The sequence below is a fragment of the Podarcis vaucheri genome (genome assembly GCF_965113315.1).
Source record: "Podarcis vaucheri genome assembly, chromosome: 16".
NCBI lineage: Eukaryota > Metazoa > Chordata > Lepidosauria > Squamata > Lacertidae > Podarcis > Podarcis vaucheri.
The window spans coordinates 4668613-4690679 of record NC_138754.1 but is presented as its reverse complement, the minus strand read 5'-3'; the positions used below and the strand labels follow the sequence as shown (position 1 = coordinate 4690679).

Below are 22067 nucleotides of genomic sequence, written 5' to 3'. Positions count from 1 at the left end.
GTTTGGCATGCAGAATGTATCGGGAAGTTTTTAATGCACGATGTTTTATTATGTTTTTATATTTTGCTGTAAGCCGCCCAGAGTGGCTGGGGTATAGATAATGAAATTATTATTTTTATTAGTAACGTTCCTGGTAGTCATCCCTGTAAACTCCAGTAAGAATTATCTCAGGTAGCCAATGATTCCCTGTTTATTTCGTTAAACTGTGGAACTGACTCCTGCAGGACAGTGACGGATGCCAATGTGGTCGGCTTTAAAAAAAAGAGGGTACGAATTCATAGAGGAGGAGAAGCCTATTAAGGGCTGCTAGCCATTGATAACCTTCTTGACTCCCTCTCTAAAAACCGGCTTCTGGTTCAGCGTGCAGCCTCAGTTTCCCATTTCTTACAACCAGTTTGGGTGGCGCTGGCTTCCTCCTCAATCTCAGTGTCGCTCCTTGCAGAACTCAGCAGAGAGCAGGATGGGAACAAAGACTTAGAATCACAGAGCCACAGTCGGGTGGGACCCCGTGGAATCATCTAGTCCAACCCCAGGCAACGCTGTAAAGAACCCTCGAAAAATGGCCACCCAACCTCTGATTAAACGCCTCCAAGTGAAGGAAAGTCCATCACCTTCCAAGGAAGTCCGTTCCCCTGTCTGTCTTTTCTTCGCCTGGCTAAACATACTCAACTCCCTCAAAAATCAAAATTACTTGACTCTGACTGTCACTAGTTGTGGCGCCCCCTGTTGGGCTCGTCAACTTTTGCCCTCTCCCCAGTCCTGACGGGCAGCAGCCACCCCTGCAAGAGCCTGATTGGTCCATCTGAACCTCCACATTCAGAGGAAGTCTACCTCTGAAAACCAATTGTGGCGGCAATAATAATAATAATAATAATAATAATAATAATAATAATAATAATAAATTTCATTTATACCCTGCCAGAGCCGGGCTTAGGGCGGCTAACACCAGTAAAATGACAATAGAAACATAATGGGGGGGGTACAACCCAATTTAAAATACAGGTTAAAATGCAATTTAAAATGCAGCCTCATTTTAAAAGTAGCCCATAGATCAAAACCGTAAGGGGAGGGGGAAACGTAAGGGTCAGACTGAGTCCAAACCAAAGGCCAGGCGGAACAGCTCCGTCTTGCAGGCCCTGCGGAAAGATGTCAAGACCCGCAGGGCCCTAGTCTCTTGTGACAGAGCATTCCACCAAGTCGGGGCCAGTACTGAAAAGGCCCTGGCCCTAGTTGAGACCAATCTAACCACCTTGCGACTTGGGACCTCCAAAGTGTTGTCATTTGTGGACCTTAAGGTCCTCCGCGGGGCAGACCAGGAGAGGCGGTCCCGTGGGTCCTAGGGCTTTAAAAGTCAAAACCAGCACCTTAAACCTGACCCTGTGCTCCACCGGCAAATAACCCACAATCCTTTTGAGTGCCTTTTAGAGCAAAAGCAACCCGGGTTGCCTTTCGCCCGACGGACTGGTGCCTCTGTTATCTTCCGCCCCAGCGCTATCTCTCCCTGTGACCTGGTCCCCTACCCCACACTGCCAAGGATTTGGGTTATAGAGCACGCCAGCCTTTACACATTATTAATAATTTCCTTTTTTGGCTGAAAAATGTGCCCTGTCCAGACCTCTCCAGCTCTGTGCATCCGCGACGCCCTCGCCCAGCGAGGGAGGGAACCAGCTGCCCGGTCAGACGGTCAGCAGCTGGGAAGGATCTCCTGCCACCCAGGACAGTTGTTTCTGTGTCTCTTTGGAACAGGGAGGAAATAATTCTGGCAAGCAGGGAGCCAATTTGGATCGGGAAAAGGCAGAGAGACCCTTTCCCCTCTTCCCCTGCAAGGCGAAAGTTATAGGAACATGTTTGGGGGGGGGTTGTACAGAGTGGTGTGGTGCAATGGTTAGAGCACTGGATTTGGACCTGAGGGAGATCACTTGGCTAGAACAACAACAACAACAACAACAACAACAACAACAACAACAACTTACTTATACCCCGCCCATCTGGCCGGGCCTCCCCAGCCACTCTGGGCGGCTTCCAACAAAATATTAAAATACAGTAATGCATTAAACGCTTCCCTAAACAGGGCGGCCTTCAGATGTCTTCTGAAAGCCTGGTAGTTGATTTTTAAAGGTACAGTGGTACCTCGGGTTACATACGCTTCAGGTTACAGACTCCGCTAACCCAGAAATAGTGCTTCAGGTTAAGAACTTTGCTTCAGGATGAGAACAGAAATCGTGCTCCGGCAGCGCGGCAGCAGCAGGAGGCCCATTAGCTAAAGTGGTGCTTCAGGTTAAGAACAGTTTCAGGTTAAGTACGGACCTCTGGAACGAATTAAGTACTTAACCTGAGGTACCACTGTAAAAGTAAGCGTGATTTAAAAAAAAGGTTAAAAATTACAGTGGTGCCTCGCAAGACGAAATTAATTCATTCCGCAAGTCTCTTCGTCTTGCGTTTTTTTCGTCTTGCGATGCACGGTTTCCCATAGGAATGCATTGAAAATCAATTAATGCGTTCCTAGGGAAACCGCCTTCAGACCAGGTCCGGGGACAGTCTGTCCCCGGACCTCTTCTGAAGGCTGGGGGGGGGGACAAGGGCTTTTCTTCCCACCCCCAGCATTTTAAAAAACCCCGGGACAGCGGAGGACTTCTCCGCTGTCCGGGCGATCTTAAAATGCTGGCGGGCGGCATTTTAAAATCGCCCCGGGACAGCGGAGGACTTCTCCACTGTCCAGGGCGATTTAAAAGCCCCTGGGAAGGCAGGCAGGGGGGACAAAGACTTTCGCCCCCTGCCCGCCTTCAGAAGGTGTTCCCGCCCCCCCGCCCGGCTTCGCAGCAGCGCTACGAAGCCCGGCGGCTGGGGCAGGTCTTCCCGCCCCCCCCCGCTTCGGAGCAGCGCTACGAAGCGGGATGGCTGGGGCAGGTCTTCCCGCCCCCCGCCCCGCTTCGGAGCAGCGCTATGAAGCGGGGTGGCTGGGGCAGGTGTTCCCGCCCCCCCGCCCGGCTTCGCAGCAGCGCTACGAAGCCCGGCGGCTGGGGCAGGTGTTCCCGCCCCCCCACCCCGCTTTGGAGCAGCGCTACGAAGCGGGGCGGCTGGGGCAGGTGTTCCCGCCCGGCTTCGCAGCAGCGCTACGAAGCCTGGCGGCTGGGGCAGGTGTTCCCGCCCCCCCACCCCGCTTCGGAGCACCGGGAGAAGCGATCTCCCTGCAGCCGCTTGCTTCAAAAGAGGTCCGGGACGTCTTTTGAAGCAAGCGGCTGCGGAGAGAAGCGATCTCCCCGCAGCCGCTTGCTTCAAAAGAGGTCCGGGGGCAGCGCTTCCCGCTGCCCCCGGACCTCTTTTGAAGCAAGGGGCGGTGGGGAGAAGCGATCTCCCCGCCGCCCCTTGCTTCAAAAGAGAAGACCCGCTGTCCCCGGGGCAAGCTTCGTTTTGCGAAGCAAGCCCATAGGGAAATTCGTCTTGCGAGGCAACTCGAAAACGAAAAAACCTTTCGTTTTGCGAGTTTTTCGTCTCGCGAGGCGTTCGTCTTGCGGGGTACCACTGTATGATATATGTAAACTGCTAAAGATGAGGTAAAATGAAAATCAGATGGGGGGACTTGGGGAAGCTCACCTGACAATGTTTAGAAAAATAAGGATAAGACAAGAATTTGTTTGTATTTTTTTCTCTTTGTGTTGTTTAGTTGTGTTATAAAATGAATAAAAAATTGGGGGAGGGGGACAACTTAAACTGCCATTCTTCTCTGGGAGGGACTTTTTTTCCATCTCGGGCTCTTCTTCCATACGTGGAGAAGGAACGATGGGTGGCAAAGGGTGGCGGGTTCCGGTCCCGGCAAGGGCTACCCCACTGACGATGTCTCCCTGCTTCTTCCACCCGCAGGTCCCTCGCAGGAGACCTCGCCAGGCCACTGAGGACGATGGCCCCGGGAGCCGGGTGCCCGGCCTGTGGAGCGCCTGGGCATCGTGGTCAGCCTGCTCGCAGCCCTGCGGCCTGGGGGTGATGGAAAGGACTCGTGCGTGCCAGTCCCCGTACCAGCGCGTCCCCTGGGCCGGCCGGCCGGAGATGGCCCCGCAGCCGCTGTACCCTCCGCAGGCCCACGAGAACCGGCCCGCTAGCCCTTACCCGGGCCGGCCATCCTACCCTCTCCACACCGAGGGCAGTGCCAGGCCGGGTCTGCCCTTCCGCGGCTCAGCCCTGACCCTCCACGGCCAGGCCCAGCTGCCTCGCACCCCGCGCCTCGGACCCCAGAACCGCCACACCCGCCACCAGGCGCTCCCGGCCGAGGAACTGCCCTCGCGGGACACCGTCGCCCCCCAACATGGGCGCCAGAGGGACGCTGCTCCCTCGCAGGAGGCTGGCGTCCACCCGGCGAGGCCTCGGGGGAACCAGGAATCTCGCCGGAACCCCAACCAGCCCTTCAGGCACAGTGCAGCTGCCCGGACCTCCGTTCGGGACGCCATCCCCTTGTTCAAACCCCTGAGGAGGGACAGCCCTGAGGCGGGCTTGAGCCCTGACCGGCCGCGCCACGGTGGTCAAGGGGACGGTGACCGCCGCAGCTGGGCTGCTTCTCCTACGCCGGAGTTGCCAGCAGCCCGGAGGTGGGTTTAGGGTCTGGTTTAGGGTGGGTCTGGACCCTGATTAAAACAAAATACGAGGCTTGGCCAGCAAGACTCTGGGAGGAAGTGCGGATCATAATCTGTCACACCCCGGCCCAGGCCCCTTTTATTAACAAAAGAACTTTTAACACAGCGTTTGTAGGAACCAATCAGATTTCCTCTGAGCATTTCAAAAAAGCCACCACGTGGGGACCAGTTACCGTATTTTTCGCTCCATAAGACTCACCTGACCATAAGACGCACCTAGTTTTTGGAGGGGAAATGCAAGGGAAAAAAATATTCTTTAAAGGGAGCGCTGAGCAGAGCCTGTACGCATCAGCAAATATGATGTCCAACACTGAACAGTGATTCCGGATATTTGGAATGAATGTATATAAATGAAAATATCAAATGCTGTGGAACAGTGCTCATGTAATAATGTAGTCACATAAGATGGGTTTATGAAGCAATTCTGTATCCTCCCACCACTCTGACGAAGAATTCTACGAAACAGTAGTCAATATCCGAAATCACTGTTCAGTGTTGGACATTAGCTGAATACACAAAGCTTCACAGCTTGTCTTTCATCGTACAAAGTCTGGTACCTCGCTTCATTTAAAGATTTTCAGAGACTTTTAGACTAAAGATTTCATTTTGTACTTATTATGGTTTGAATGAATTCTCTAAAGATTGTCTATTGCGTATGTACACGGCCATCATGTTGCCTAGACATTGCTGACGTTCTCTTTGCAACACAGGGCTTTGTTTGGTTTCAAATTCACATTGTGGCACTTTGCCCCCTCAGGTCCCGGGTTCGAGAGGCGATCAAGCCAGGCAAGTACGGCTACGGGAAGCTGCCGTTCGCCTTGCCCCTCCACACAGACGTGGCCGAGGGGGCCCAGCCCCGATTCAAGAGGCACCACGGGGGCAGAGGCGGGGAGCCCCCGTCCCCGCCTCCCCCTCCTCCTCCCCCACCTTCGAAAAAACAGAGGCGCAAAGCTGTCCGCTCTTCCTCCCGTGAGGAAGAGGAGCAGGAGGAAACTGGCCGGGAGAAGAGGCCCCTGAACTCCAGGGCCGAACCCAGGACCCCCCTGAAGCCAAAACAGCCTCTGCTGGCGGACGCTGCTGCCCAGCCCCACACACAGGCTGGTGAGGGGGTGAAGAGCCATTTGGCGCACAGCCACTCAGAGGTTCATGGGCACATGGCAAACGGAGGGGGCACGGCGGACACAGAGCAGCCCACGGAACCGGGTACGGCCACGCTGCAGAAGAGCGAATCTTCGGGGGAAGCAGAGCATCGTGGGAAGGCAGCAGCAACCTCTCCAGGGTCGCACGGCGAGGCTCAACAGGCAGGGGGCGCCATAGCACCTTCGGGGAACCAGCATCTCCCAGAATCCTCTGCAAGGTCCCATGAGAAGCATCTCCCAGAATCCTCTGCAAGGCCCCACGAGAAGCATCTCCCAGAATCCTCTGCAAGGCCCCACGAGAAGCATCTCCCAGAATCCTCCTCAAGGTCCCACGAGAAGCATCTCCCAGAATCCTCTGCAAGGCCCCAAGAGAAGCAGCTCCCAGAATCCTCTGCAAGGTCTCATGAGGAGCGTCTCCCAGAATCCCCTGCAAGGTCCCACGAGATGCCTGAAGTGGCAGAGAGTTCCACGGGCGGCTCAATCCCCATGTCAGGTGGCGGCGGAGAGGGAGGTAGCCACCCCACAGCGGCCGTGACGCATTCCTCCTCTCAGGGGCCGTCCGTGGCTGGCAGTCCCGTTCCCCATGCGCAGGGGGAGCTGCGGCTGACCCACCACGTCCTCAGAAACAACGGCTCCGCTGCCAAGAGGAAGGGGTCTGGGGTGGGCAAGAGCCACCGGGCCACGCCAGAGCCGCCACGCCGCCTGGAGAGCAGCTCCGTGGCGCAGCCTGATGGGGCGGGACACACGAACCGCCCGCCCCATGGGCAATCCCGGTCGCGGAACCAGAGGCAGAACGAACACCAGGGCAGGCGGCCGTCGCACAGCCTCTTTGTGGACCAGCCCGTGGCTCCTCGTCCTGCGGAGCCGGACATTTGGCTGCTGCACCGGGGCAACCCTGTTCAGTTCCACGCCAGGGGGCAGCCGGGAGGGGTGCGCCCGGGTGGTGAAGTGCCGCAGTGGAACCTCTACTATCCTGGCACCGAGACCTTCCACTGCGAAGGAGAGAGCAAGCAGTTCAAGGCTTGCAGGCAAGAGGTAAGAGATCGGGGTGGGGTTTTTCCGCCCTATAGCAGGGGCTCCCTAATTGTGGTCCACCCGTGGCCTGAGTGCTTCATTTTAATGTATTTTTAATCTTTGTTGGAGACGCGGGTGGCGCTGTGGGTTAAACCACAGAGCCTAGGACTTGCCGATCAGAAGGTCGGCAGTTCGAATCCCCGAGACGGAGTGAGCTCCCGTTGCTCGGTCCCTGCTCCTGCCCACCTAGCAGTTCGAAAGCACGTCAAAGTGCAAGTAGATAAATAGGTACCGCTCCGGCGGGAAGGTAAACGGTGTTTCCGTGTGCTGCTCTGGTTCACCAGAAGCGGCTTAGACCTGCTGGCCACATGACCCGGAAGCTGTATGCCGGCTCCCTCGGCCAGTAAAGCGAGATGAGCGCCGCAGCCCCAGAGTCGGCCACAACTGGACCTGATGGTCAGGGGTCCCTTTACCTTTAATCTTTGTTGGAAGCCGCCCAGAGTGGCTGGAGAAATCCAGCCAGATGGGCGGGGTACAAATAAATTATTATTATTATTATTATTATTATTATTATTATTATTATTATTAGGGTGGCCTTTGACATGCCTGAAGAACAGGGCAGCAGTAGCTGTGAGCAGGGGCTTCTCCATCCTTCTTAATATTGTTTCGTCCACCCAGAAAGTGAGCAGCAATGGAGCAGAAGCAACAGATGTAGGAGCTGTTTGAAAGGAGTGGAGAGGATCAGCAGCGTAGACGGGAGGCGAGAATGAAAGGAATTTAATTTTAATTCGCAGGTGTATATTCCTTGTATTGTGCTTTGCTGTATTGCAGTTTGAATTCCTCGGACTTCAAATTGCGGTACAGTGAGACCTCAGTTTTCAAACGTACAGTGGTGCCTCGCAAGACAAAAACAATCCGTTCTGTGAGTCTCTTCGTCTAGTGGTTTTTTTGTCTTGCAAAGCAAGCCCATTGGCGGATTAGCGGATTAGCGCTTTTAGCGGCTTTTAGCGGCTTATCGGCTTAGCAGATAAGCAGATAAGCGGCTTAGCGGCTTAGAAAAGGGGGGGAGGAAAAAACCCCCGCAGGAACTCGCAAGACATTTTCGTCTTGCGAAGCAAGCCCATTGACGGATTAGCGGATTAGCGCTATTAGCGCTTTTAGCGGCTTATCTGCTGATCGGATCAGCTGATAAGCGGCTTAGCGGCTTAGAAAAAGGGGGGAGGGGAAAAAACCCGCAGGAACTCGCAAGACATTTTCGTCTTGCGAAGCAAGCCCATAGGAAATTCGTTTTGCGAAGCACCTCCAAAACGGAAAACTCTTTCGTCTAGCGAGTTTTCCGTCTTGCGAGGCATTCGTCTTGTGGGGCACCACTGTAATCCGCTCCGGAAGACCGTTCGAGTTCCAATACGTTCGAAAACCGAAAACTCAACACGGAAGCCTCAGTACGGAAGCTGCATTGCATGTTCAACTTCCGGGGCGTGTTCGAAAACTGAAGCAATAATAATAATAATAATAATAATAATAATAATAATAATAATAATTATTATTATTATTATATTATTATTATTATTATACCCCACCCACCTGGCCGGGCTTCCCCAGCCACTCTGGGCGGCTTTCAACAAAATATTAAAATACAGTAATGCATCAAACATTAAAAGCTTCCCTAAAGAGGGCTGCCTTCAGATGTCTTCTAAAAGTCTGGTAGTTGTTTATTTCTTTGACATCTGCTGGGAGGGCGTTCCACAGGGCGGGCGCCACCACCGAGAAGGCCCTCTGCCTGGTTCCCTGTTACTTCACTTCTTGGAGTGAGGGAACCGCAGAAGGCTCTCGGAGCTGGACCTCAGCGTCTGGGCAGAATGGTGGGGGTGGTTTACTTCTGGGTTTATGGCGTTAGAAAACCAAAACGCTCGTGGACGTTTGGAAACCGAGGTACCACTGTAAACAAAAGTACGATATCCAGGAAGCAATAAAAATGCAACCCAAAATTGCACAGCGTCTAGCGCAGCGCATTGCGATCAGTACAAGAGGCGGGGGGGGGGGAATCATTAAGTGGTCTGCCAAGACTCGTTTTATCATTCTTACAGTCTGGTGGCGTATCCAAAAAATTAGCAGAATGGGCTGGAGGTAGCAGGGGTGAAGAGACACTTGAAAGGAGTGGAGGGGGTTAGCAGCAAAGTTAACGGGAGGCTAGAATTAAGGAGTTTAATTTTAATGAATAGATATTCCTCCTATTGCATTTTACTCTGTTAGTTGTGTTTTACTGCAAAACAGCCCTGATTCAGCTAATTGGGCTCCTTACATCCCGAGTTCAGAAGCTGATGCTCAAACTGTTGTTTATTTGCTGATGAAGCGGGCGTACCCAACACACATTTGAAGCACGCTTTCCATCCCCAAAGAACCCTGGGAACTGTAGTTCGCAAAGGGTGCTGGGGATTGCAGCTCTGGGGGGGAACTACAGTTCCCGGTATTCTTTAGGGAGGGTGTTTGAAATGTATGGGGTGTAAGTACACAGCCTAAGACTTTCAGAAACGTACGGTTCAGTCTCCTGTTTTTTACTTGTCTTGTAAACAAAGAGTTTTCGAACAGTGATGGGAAACAGACCTCTTTGTTCAGAGAGATGGCTCTGGCGAATTCTTAGGGACTAGAGCCATGGGCGTTTTGCGTCGCTGCTTCCAAGCTTTCCTGTTTGGCCCGTTGGGACCAGACAAACAGCTGCCTTCAAGTTGGGGGGATTATTTGTAGAAGAGGAAGGTTGTCCGTGAATAAGTACAACTTGGAATTAAACACACTTGGGCTCCTTCCTCTTTAACTGCTGGATCCAACTCCTAACTTTGAGCCATTCTGGAAGGCTTAGTGGTTAGAGCAAGGGAGTGTGTGTGTGTGTGTGTGTGTGTGTGTGATGATCTTTCAGAGATGACCTTTGGCTGGAGGCAAGTGATTATTTTTTTAAGAGATCCAGAGGGGCATCATTTGCTAGATTTTTCTCATTTTCTTTTCAGCTGCTCTTGACTCCGGTCAAACAGATCCAGCAGGTTTTGGAATCTACGCAAAAGCCTACACAACCTGTTTATCCACACACAGCAAACCCCTCTTTTAAACCACTTTTAATGCACTGGGAGGAGGCGGAAAGGGAATGTTTCTCCCCAATCCTATATGACCTCTCTGGGCGTCCAGCTTCTCTGTAGATAATGCTTCTATTGTTACCGGCCCTTTGAAGTGAGCAGGAGATAAACTCATGATTGAATTTCCTGCTTAATTTCCCAAACCTCCTTTATCGTTAGTACGAGGGCAGCGTTTTTGTGCTTTTTACAATGGGTGGGAAACCAAACACCAAAAACGTCCACACTTTCAAAGACTGTTCGGACAACAGCCATTAATGAATTTGTTCTTAGAAAAGGTTATTAGGATGCATTGACCTGATAAAAGCAGTTTCAAGGGTCTTAATTTCCTTTCTCCCCTCCTGACAATAATCAGAGGGGCCTTGCGGCTTGGAGGATGCGAGTTCGAATCCCTGCTTTGATCGCGAAGCTTATTGGATGCCCTGGGGCCTGCTTTCCTCTCTGTCTGTTTCTTTCTCTCTTTGACCCACCTGCAAGGTTGTTACATGGATGAAAGAATGTCTCATTTTGTGTGTGTCCCTCAGAGGCTAAAATCCAACACATTTCTACTCAGAGAAGACCCACTGGATTCAATGGGCCTGCGTTAGCCATGTCCATCAATTTTAATGGGTCTACGCTGAGTAACGTGGGATATAACGCAATGTAAGGGCTGTACGCAAATGTGACAAATTACATCCTTTGTCCGAACTGGGAAGTAAGAATTTCTGCTATGTTGCAAGTTCACCTTTTTAAAATCTAGGAATAATCTGACTCTCTCTCTCTCTCTCTCTGCCCGCCCGGCGTTCCCCCTTTTCCTTCCGCAGCCATGCCCGCCTGATCGACCTGATCCTCGGGCCGTCCAGTGTGCGGCATACAACAACCAGGAGTTCATGGGACGCCTGTACCAGTGGGAGCCCTTCACGGACGGTAAGAGTCCCGCCTCTCAAAATTTTAAGGTTGCCCCAAACCTATTTTCCAATCGGGAGTGACTGCCCCAGCTGTCGGTCTGCTGCCTTTGACAGCTGGCCAGCTGGCCGTACATCTTGTGGCAGTGAGTTCCGCAGTTGACCCGCAGTGCATGAAGGCATGCTTCCAGCTGCTCAATGTTTCGTTGCTATGGTTTGCATGGTCCAGAGAAGGCAGGAACAGGAGCAAAAAGCTGGCTGTGTTGTGTTGTGTTGTGTTGTGTTGTGTTGGTGCTGACCTTTAAAGCCCTTAAACGGCCTCGGTCCAGTAGACCTGAAGGAGCGTCTCCACCCCCATCGTTCAGCCCGGACACTGAGGTCCAGCGCCGAGGGCCTTCTTTCGGTTCCCTCATTGCGAGAAGTGAAGTTACAGGGAACCAGGCAGAGGGCCTTCTCGGTGGTGGCGCCCACCCTGTGGAACACCCTCCCATCAGATCTCAAGGAAATAAGCAGTTTTAAAAGACATCTGAAGGCAGCCCTGTTTAGGGAAGTTTTTAATATTTAATGCTGTATTGTTTTTAACACTCGATTGGGAGCTGCCCAGAGTGGCTGGGGAAACTCAGCCAGATGGGTGGGGTATAAATTATTATTATTATTATTATTATTATTATTATTATTATTATTATTATTATTATTCTGCGATCTCAATATGAATGATGAAAAGAAAAAAAGCAGATTGGCCTCGTCTTGTCTTCTACATCACTTCTGATTCTTACCAGCCAGGGGAAAGGATCAGGAGATGGGCAGAGCCCTTGCCTCGACTTTCCCCACCGAAATGAGCTGTGTAACAGTCTTGTGTTATAACTGGGGGAAGATTATTTGTGGTGCAGGAGAGAGAAAACCCCAGAAACAATTTCAATGATTTTTTTGGTCATCTTGTAAGTCTCGCTTCTGAGATATTCTGTGTCCAGGGCAGCTGTTTACCAGCTCCATCTGGTATGCAGGCTGAGACCCTACCTGCCCGGAGACTGTCTGGCCAGAGTGGTGCATGCTCTGGTTATCTCCCGCTTGGACTACTGCAATGCGCTCTACGTGGGGCTACCTTTGAAGGTGACCCGGAAACTGCAATTAATCCAGAATGTGGCAGCTAGACTGGTGACTGGGAGCGGCCGCCGAGACCACATAACACTGGTCTTGAAAGACCTACATTGGCTCCCAGTACGTTTCCGAGCACAATTCAAAGTGTTGGTGCTGACCTTTAAATCCCTAAATGGCCTTGGCCCAGTAGACCTGAAGGAGCGTCTCCACCCCCATCGTTCTGCCCGGACGCCGAGGTCCAGCGCCGAGGGCCTTTTGGCGGTTCCCTCCCTGCGAGAAGCATAGCTACAGGGAACCAGGCAGAGGGCCTTCTCGGTAGTGGCACCCTCCCTGTGGAAGGCCCTCCCATCAGATGTCAAAGAGAACAACTACCAAACTTTTAGAAGACATCTGAAGGTAGCCCAGTTTAGGGAAGCTTTGAATGTTTAATAGGTTATTGTATTTTAGGGTTCTGTTGGAAGCCGCCCAGAGTAGCTGGGGGGACCTAGCCAGATGGCGGGGTATAAATAATAAATTATTATTATTATTATTATTATTATTATTATTATATTGGCCAGGCTTAGAACCAGCATCCGATGTCCCCGGATCAGACACACCGTACCCTTTCGCATGTGCCTTTGCGGCCTTGAGGACTAGTGGCTTGCTCTCAAAGCAGAAACAGCTTCTTTGAGAAGCTGAGTTGCTGTGTTGTTGCACAGATGGGTACCCCACACCTTTTAGCATATGACGGGGGCCTTTTCTCTCTGGGGTTTTGGCTGCCTCCAAGCCGCCCTCCCCTCCTGAGCTGACAGCTGGCCTCTGCCTTCTCCAGCTCTCTACGGCCGGCAGATCTTGGCTCTGCCAGTCGGGTGAGATGCCAGACATCCCTGGCAATCTCGAAGCGCGATCTCGAAGGTTTGTAAGCTGCCCGCCTGTGACTTTTCTCCCCGCTTGCCCTCTGCGAACAGCAGCTGAGCTCTCCAGCAATCTCAGGGAGGGAGCTGGGGGGGGGTTAGGGAGTGTTTCTTCCCCTCTTTCTAAGCCCCCCCCCTATTATTTTAATGAACAATTTATACCAGCATGGGGCCAGTGGGTATTTGTCACTTACATAAGCAGATTTGGAGAGGTCACCGCAAGGACAGCGCGGCTTAGGGAAAAGAGCTGGAGCTCAGGCGATGCCAGACTTGGGAGCGGCCAAGCTTACAACTCCTTAAAACTGGGGACTGAGGATTATTATTATTATTATTATTATTATTATTATTATTATTATTTTAAAATGGCCACACTCTTTCCATTCTGCCCAGAAGGGTCTCTCGGGTTTCCAGACCCGCTTTCTGCAAAACCCTCCCGCTTAAGCTGCGTTCCTTGTGGGCCTGTGGAACTCCTTGCCACAGGACGCTGCAAGGGCGGTGAAAGGCCGGGTGCTGCTGTTTTCCTGCATTGCTGCAGAGGACGCTGCACCGGTGGGATTTCTGCCTTTCGGGGAAGGTGTGCGGGAACCGGTTTGGAAAGTGAGGCGGGCGGGGAGGGGGGAGGGGACGGCAAACAGCCACCCCCTCATTTCCCACGTGTGTCATTTTTTGAGCTGATCTCATTGGTGGCCCTGGGCCAAAATCTGTATTTATGCTGGGAGATTTAAGGCCTCTCTTCTGGCTTGGAACGGAGTGTGGTTTTGTGTGTGTGTGTATGAGAGAGAAATTTAATTATTGCCAAGGATTATGTATGATATCTTATCTCTTCCACCCATCGCACCCATGAAATTGCTTTATCCCTGGGGTCTTCGCCCTCCAACCCTGCCCCAAATATTTGTGGGCGATTTGTGGCATGGGCAGAATGCCAGCGCCCTCTGCTGGCCAGCTGTGGAGAAGACTGCAGTTGTGGCCGTTTCCCTTTTTCCAAAAATACACAACTTGTCAGATCAAAGTACATATTGTGGTTTTGTTTTGGTTTTTTGCAGCAAACAGCTCTCGCCCAGCTCAAGGGAACACGGTGCTCTGCCCCTTCGCTCATGTCCTCCTCCTCCTGGGAGGACAGCGTCAGAAAAGGGAGCACTCTTGACATGCTCAGAGTCACACTTCTGAGAAGGCTGATCCTGGAATGGGCATCTGTCTGTCTCCAAAGACCCCTCTGCTTTTAATGTCTTCAGGAAGAGTCTTAATCTTAGCCATGGCATCTGCTTTCTCAGCCTTGGAATTCCTCGTGATGATAATACAAAACAAGATAACTCTGGAGCATGCGCAGAGTGCGTTTCCCTCTCCCTGGTTAGCTACATTATGGGACGCAGTGATGCTCCGAGTCCAGCTTGAGGTTATGGCCTCCAGTCCAACGTGTGACCCCCAAGACTGCTATCATTAGTATTAGCCTTTTGGTTTTGGGATTCATAGAATTGCAGCCTTTGAAGGGACCTAAAGGGTCATCCAGCCTGACCCCCCGGCATAATCTCTGAGACTCTGGCATAATCCGAGCCCTTTATCTTTCTGACTATGCTTTGGGCAGGGGCTCCTTCAGTCTTGGTTAGAAAGAGATGGTACAAAGCTGCACAGCTCGTTTTCCAGGCAAGGCAAATGGCATCTGAGCATGTACAGAGTGCATTTGATTGCAATTTCCTCTCACATGCTGTCAGTAGGTCTTTCTGGGCCTCCAAACCTCTCTCTCTCTGTCTTTCGAAAGAGAGCCATTGCCTCTTTTGCCTGCAGTCTGAAACTAAATCCCAAGCAAGCTTCCAATGAACTTAAATATTCTTAAATAAACAAGGTGGGAGTCTCCAGACAGAGCCGTCTCGACCTCCTTCCTCCCCTCTGCCGGCCTTCTTTGTTGATTTCCAGAGCCAATATTTTTGTTTTTAAGCACTACGGGACAGGGCAGGGCTGGTGGCGGCGATGGGGGAGACTTTGCACAAAAAGGCGCTTTGTTCTTCGCTTCCTTCGTTCGGCACAGCCCTGGCCGGCCGGGACAGAGGTCTCCCTGCTATAGCAAGGGAAGCCAGGAGGGGGCGCAATCGAGCCCTCACTTGCCATCCAGGCCTTCGCTTGCCATTGCGGCCCTCGCTTGCCAGCCTGAACCGGCAACTTCTTTTTAAAAACAAAACCTGGACAGTGTAAAAAACTTCTTGTTGTTGTTGTTGTTGAGTCGTTTAGTCGTGTCCGACTCTTTGTGACCCCCTGGACCAGAGCACGCCAGGCACTCTTGTCTTCCACTGCCTCCCACAGCTTGGTCAAACTCATGCTGGTCGCTTCGAGAACACTGTCCCACCATCTCGTCCTCTGTCGTCCCCTTCTCCTTGTGCCCTCCATCTTTCCCAGCATCAGGGTCTTTTCCAGGGAGTCTTCTCTTCTCAGAAGGTGGCCAAAGTATTGGAGCCTCAGCTTCAGGGTCTGTCCTTCCAGTGAGCACTCAGGGCTGATTTCCTTCAGAATGGAGAGGCAGCCAGACTGTTGACTGGCAGCAGCCGCCGAGACCACATAACACCGGTCTTGAAAGACCTACATTGGCTCCCAGTACGTTTCCGAGCACAATTCAAAGTGTTGGTGCTGACCTTTAAAGCCCTAAACGGCCTCGGTCCAGTATACCTGAAGGAGCGTCTCCACCCCCATCGTTCTGCCCGGACACTGAGGTCCAGCTCCGAGGGCCTTCTGGCGGTTCCCTCATTGCGAGAAGCCAAGTTACAGGGAACCAGGCAGAGGGCCTTTTCAGTGGTGGCACCCACCCTATGGAACGCCCTTCCACCAGATGCCAATGAAATAAACAACTATCTGACTTTTAGAAAACATCTGAAGGCAGCTCTGTTTAGGGAAGTAATGACTGATGTTTTAATGTATTTTTAATCTTTTGTTGGAAGCCGCCCAGAGTGGCTAGGGAAGCCCAGCCAGATGGGCGGGGTATAAATAATAAATTAGTAGTAGTAGTAGTAGTAGTCGTATGAACGTGGTCCCCCCCCCCCCCGATCCTACTGACCCCTCTACTTCCCTCTCCTCCCATTATGTAGTTCGGGGGTCCCAGCGCTGCGAGCTGAACTGCCGCCCCATTGGCTACCGCTTCTACGTGAGACACACGGAAAAAGTGCAGGATGGGACCCCGTGCGAATCCTCCTCCCAGGACATCTGCGTGGCCGGCCAGTGCCTTGTGAGTTGCTCGCGCACTCGTTGTTGACTTGTTAACTTGGAAGGGATCTGTGTTTTGTTTGTTTTTTAAAATATTAAATTTTATTTAACATAATTATTACAAAATACAAGCAAAATACATACAAATACATACATACACGTTTTTTCAGATAAACACACATATGTAAAAAAGAACAAAAAAGAGATAAGGAAGAAAAGGAAAAAGAAAAAATAAGAAGAAAAATTGCAAAAAGAAGAAAAACTGGAAGAATTTCCTCCAAATTCACTCCACAAATATCTCAACATTTAAACCTTCCTTGTTTGACTTCCATCGCATTGCGCTGCACTTCCTGTATACATTTTAAGCAAATTTGCATCTGTTATTCCGTATTTTCCCCATACAAATATTCTAATCAATAAGTTTTCTAAATCTTTCATAAATCTATTCTAAACACAGCCAACACCTTACACTTAATCCTTCCCTACATAAATCATCATTTAAACATTTCCATTGTTTCTGGATTATATTTTTGGGTTTTTGTCTTTGCTAATTCCAAGGGAAGGGAATCTGTTTTTTTTTAAAGGAGGGTTTGGGGGAGGAAGTGGCAGCACTTGAGAGAGAAGAGAAAATATATTTCTGGGCAGCAGGGGGACGAAGGAGGCATCAGAGAACATCTGGAGAACCAGATGTTGCCCTCTGTATGAAAGGGGAGACCCCTTCTCGCTCGGAGGCTTCGGCTCATCTCTCGACCTCGTTTCTCCTCTTTTTCCATGGCCTCGCCAGACCCCCGGTTGCGACGGGGTCCTGGGTTCGAATCGCACGCTGGACAGCTGCGGGGTTTGCGGCGGGGACCACACCACCTGCAAGCTGGTCGTGGGGAATTTCAGCGACACAGACGTCCCCATTGGGTACCACCGCATCCTGGAGATCCCGGCGGGCGCCACCCGAATCCAGGTTAAGGAAATGACCCGCAGCCCTAACTACCTGGGTACGTGTTTATGCCGTTTAGTGGGGGGGGGGGTTTGTAGTTTGTTTAATTTGGTGGGTTTATAAATCCGCTACTTGAAGATGTTATCCGTGCACGCTCATAGAAATTCAACATTTGCTTTTTAAAAAAAGATTTTTATTGATACAACAAGAAAAAAGGGGGGGAAAACACAAATACCAAATTACACAAAGAATAACCATAGACACATAATTTTCTTAGAAAACAATAAAACATCTGTTGGTCTTAACACTAAAGACCCAACCTCCCTTCTATTCTATATTTCAGTTTCATATTACTTATTACCAATGCACCCTTTTAACATAATTAAACTTACTCTTAATAAATCTAATTTCTTATATCTACCTTACAACTATTACTGAAGTTCCTCGAAATCTGCAACAGAATTTAATCTACTATATTTATTTTCCAGTTATTCTTTGAAAACCTCCCATTTTGAAACAAATTCCTGTTTTGATTTATTCTTTATTTTTTCCTGATACACCATCTAATTCGGCATATTCTGTCAGCTTTTGGATCCAATCTTGTATAGAGGGGATTTCATTACTCTTCCATTTTGCTGCGATCAAAACTCTTGCTGCCGCCATCGCATATAAAAAGATATTGTGGAATATCCAAATCTGTTATTCCCAGGAGATAGGCCTCTGGTTTTTTATTGGAAAATAAAAAACCAGAAATTCAACATTTGGACAAGCGGAGCCTCTTACCAGTGCAGACAATTGGGCCATCTAGCGCAGTATAGCCTACTCTGACTGGCAGAGGCTCTGCAGGGTATCATAAAGGGGGACTTTCCCATCTGGAGAGGCTGAGGACTGAGCCCAGGGACCTTTTGCCCGCAAAGCGTGTGCCCTGCCATTGAGCTGCGAATCTTCCTGTAAAAATAAAGTAAGGTTCTAGTCCTCATTGTTCTTAATAAAGGGCTGATTTCACTGGGAACAGCTCAAGCTACCATGTTACAAAGCTGGATGTTGGAACCGCCCAGTCAGATGGGAGAGTAGTAAATTATATTATTATTGTTGTTGTTGTTGTTGTTGTTGTTGTTGTTGTCGTCATCATCCAAGATAGAAGCCCTCTACCGCTTAATGTGCTGGTTTAGGGCCCTCGTATTTACGGGACCGCCCTTCCTGGTCTGCCCCGCAGAGGACCTTAAGGTCCATGAATAACCATAGTTTAGAGGTCCCGGGCCCTAAGGAAGTCAGACTATCCTCCACCAGGGTCAGGGCCTTTTCAGTGGTGGCTCCGACCTGGTGGAATGCTCTGTCCCAGGAGACTAGGGCCCTTCAGGATTTAACCTCCTTCCATTGGGCCTGTAAGACAGAGCTATCCTGCCTGGCTTTTAATTTGAATTCAGCCGGATCTTTTATTTAGCTTCTCTCCCCTTTTATGAAGATCACCCGCTCTGAGACCCCACAGCTAATTCTCCCCTGGCCTCCTCACTGGCCCAAGTAGGACCAATTCAGCCAGCTAGCCCTGGAGATTATCTAATTGATTTTTGAATTTTATTGTCATTCATGTTTTTATACTGTATTTTATGCTGCTTTTATAATTAAGTGTTTTAAATTGTTTTAAATTTGTTGTTAGCTGCCCTGAGCCTGGTTTTTGAACCAAGAAGGGTGGGGTATAAATAAAAATTTATTATTATTGTTATTAATGCCAGATCTATGGGCAGGGAGAAGGCAGGCGGGCTGTGTTTCTCTGTGGCGACCCAAGTGCACTCTGTACGGGCTCAGAGGCATTCTGCCATTCCTTCAGAGGTGGCTCCAGGGTGGGGGCCTTGGTTCCCTGAGTTACCCTGCCCTCCTTCCCATCTCAATGACTCTGTTACAGGTGCCACCAAATACCCGGTACTCATCCTGCGTTTGTAAGAATCCGATTTTTTTAGCGTGGCAGCGCCCGCACTATGGAACTCCCTGCCGATTGACGCCAGGGAGGTGCCTTCCCCGTCCTCTTTCCGGCACCTGCTAAATTTTTTTTTTTTTTGTTATAGGCAACGTGTAGAATGTTGACGAGCATTTTAGCTTTGTCGTTGAGTGTTATTTGAGCGTTGCTTTGACCTGTTTTGACTGATAATCTTGCAAACTGAGCGGTTGCATTTTTGAAAAGCAAGCTGCACCTGGAATGAGGGAATAAAAATAAAAATTGCAAAATTGTACGGGAAATTAAAAAAAAAATGGAAGGAGGTAATATAATGTACAGTGGCGCCTCAGGTTACATACGCTTCAGGTTGCAGACTCCGCTAACCCAGAAATAGTGCTTCAGGTTAAGAACTTTGCTTCAGGTTGAGAACAGAAATCATTTGGCAGCGGCATGGCAGCAGCAGGAGGCCCCATTAGCTAAAGTGGTGCTTCAGGTTAAGAACAGTTTCAGGTTAAGTATGGACCTCTGGAATGAATTAAGTACTTAACCCGAGGTACCACTGTATGTAAAAATCCCAAAATTTAAAAAAAGGGGGGGAATAATAAAAATTAAAATTGCAATGGCGGCGGGCGGGGGCCACAGAGCGAGGGAAGGAAGGGCTTTGAACGGGTAGTTTCATGTTGCTGTTGACTCACTCTCTCTCTCTCTCTCTCTCTCTCTCTCCCCCCCCATCCCTATGTCCCCAAATCTCCCAGCCCTTCGGAGCCACAGTGGCAAATCCATCATCAACGGGAACTGGGCGGTGAACCCGCCAGGGCGCTACGAGGCAGCTGGCACTGTCTTTGTGTACAGCCGCCCAGGAAGCGACCGGAGGGAGGGCGAGTCCCTGACCGCAGAAGGTCCCACGACAGAACCTATAGATGTGTATGTGAGTACGCAGTGGGGTGGGGTGGGGTCTCAGGGAGAGGAGAGGTTGAATCCGGAGCTGCTTGGACGCCTGCGGCTCACCCCGAATGCAGATCTCTGCCTCTTTTCTCAATGGGGAGGCGGGTCTCCGCTTTCATTGATTCACTTTAAAAACCCAAGTTCCTAGTCCTCAGGACTTTCAGATTTCTCTCGGTTTTGTTTTATGCTGGTTTTAACAGGCGTGTGAATTTATTTATTGTCGCAAGTGGCTTTGAGTTGTTGTTGTTTAGTTGTGTCCGCCTCTTCGTGACCCCCTGGACAAGAGCACGCCAGGCCCTCCTGTCTTCCACTGCCTCCCGCAGTTTGGTCAAACTCATGCTGGTAGCTTCGAGAACACTGTCCCACCATCTCGTCCTGTCGTCCCCTTCTCCTTGTGCCCTCCATCTTTCCCAGCATCAGGGTCTTTTCCAGGGAGTCTTCTCTCCTCATGAGGTGGCCAAAGTACTGGAGCCTCAGCTTCAGGATCTGTCCTTCCAGGGAGCACTCAGGGCTGGTTTCCTTCAGAATGGAGAGGTTGGATCTTCTTGCAGTCCATGGGACTCTCAAGAGTCTCCTCCAGCACCAGAATACAAAAGCAAGGCTTTGAGTTACTTTTGTTATTAAAAAAAAAAGCAGCAACTGATAAGTTTAATAAATAACCATTGATCCTTAAGGCTTCTCTTATGTACAGTGGTGCCCCGCAAGATGAATGCCTCGCAAGACGGAAAACTCGCTAGACGAAAGAGTTTTCCGTTTTGGAGGTGCTTCGCAAAACGAATTTCCTATGGGCTTGCTTCGCAAGACGACAATGTCTTGCGAGTTCCTGCTGGTTTTTTTCCCTTTCCCGCCCTTTTTCTAAGCCGCTAAGCCGCTTATCAGCTGATCCGATCAGCAGATAAGCCGCTAAAAGCCGCTAATAGCGCTAATCCGCTAATCCGTCAATGGGCTTGCTTCGCAAGACGAAAAAACCGCTAGACGAAGAGAATCACAGAACGGATTCTTTTCGTCTTGCGAGGCACCACTGTACAGTCATACCTCGGGTTACAGCGGTTGCAGGTTGCGTTTTTTTGGGTTACGGTCACGCATGCGCAGATGTGCCAAATCGCAACCCGTGCGTGTGCTGATGCGTCACTGCAGGTTGCGAACTCTGCAGGTTGCGAACGTGCATCCCACACGGATCACGTTCCGAGCGTCCACTGTACTAAGCTTGGATCCTAGAACAATAGGCAAGTAGGATCCTAGAATGCAACAACTGATTGGCTTTCAAGAAAAGACCAATCAAGCTCCAGGAGGACGTTAATCAGCCTATTAGGCTGGTAGGATCATGGAATGCGACAGCTGATTGGCCTGCAGGTAAAGACCAATCAGGCTCCAGGAGGGAAGCAGAATCAGCCAATCAGACGGGACTCATTGTGTAAATAACGTATATAAAAGCCTGAGGTTGGGGGGCAATTCAATCACTGTAAGCTGCAATAAAGAGCATGAAATCACAACAGGACTCTGGCTATATTTCAGCTTCTTTTTCCAGGTTGGAAAAGTGTGGTTTGCAAAGTCATAAGGTAGTCCAAGGATTAAAAGTATGAGCACAGATAGGAGCAGAGCCTTCTGTTCAATGCAGCTGGGCTCTCCAAAATGGCCTAGTCTATAGAGATGCAAATACTGTATAGGCAAATGAACTGTGCGTACTTTGAAGAAATTCCTTTTCTTCGGGTTATTTGGGTGCAGAGTATCTGGGGAAGGGAATCAGAAATTAGCCGTGGGAGGGATGGGCTTGGAACTGCAGGAGATGGTGGACGACAATGGGCTGAGACGTCTTTAAAGCGGGGAGGGAGTTCAAGGCAGACTGGTGATGGGGGGTGGGGGCTGCAGGAGCTAAGTAGAGCCCCCATGTCCAGACAGAGTCTACCTTCATAATCAGATTCTGAGGACAGACAACAGGGGCTTCGTGGAGGTGTTTTCATCTGACACAGCAAGACTTTTCTCTGATGTTCACACTGGGAAAGGGATCCCAAGGCTCTTTCTGCCCCCCCCCCAAAAAAAGAGGGAGGGATCTGTTAACTCCCAACGGAGAAGGGGACTTGAGGTGCTCATTTTACGTTGCCCCCCCCTTCCTTCCATGCCCTGCTTTAATTTCTTTTCTGCTGCCTCCCGCAGATGATCTTCCAGCAAGACAATCCTGGTGTCTCTTATCAATTCTTCCTGGCCTCTGTACAGCCGGAGACCCCCACTCCTGACCTACGTAGCCCCCGGCAGGACTTTGGTGAGCAAACCACCCCCTCCCCTCATGTGGCAGGCAA

At 50.5% G+C, this 22067-nt stretch overlaps 1 protein-coding gene across 2 annotated transcripts in view; it reads left to right on the top strand.

Moving 5' to 3' along the window:
* Window positions 1-22067, top strand: part of ADAMTSL4 (ADAMTS like 4) — an 86080-nt gene that overhangs the window by 43157 nt on the left and 20856 nt on the right. For both annotated transcript variants that reach the window (XM_082202035.1, XM_082202034.1), the window contains 7 exons: window positions 3862-4580; window positions 5383-6799; window positions 10704-10806; window positions 15847-15983; window positions 16746-16950; window positions 19581-19753; window positions 21925-22030. In XM_082202035.1, the coding sequence (XP_082058161.1) occupies window positions 3862-4580; window positions 5383-6799; window positions 10704-10806; window positions 15847-15983; window positions 16746-16950; window positions 19581-19753; window positions 21925-22030 (2860 nt within the window). The remainder of the gene's footprint in view (window positions 1-3861; window positions 4581-5382; window positions 6800-10703; window positions 10807-15846; window positions 15984-16745; window positions 16951-19580; window positions 19754-21924; window positions 22031-22067) is intronic.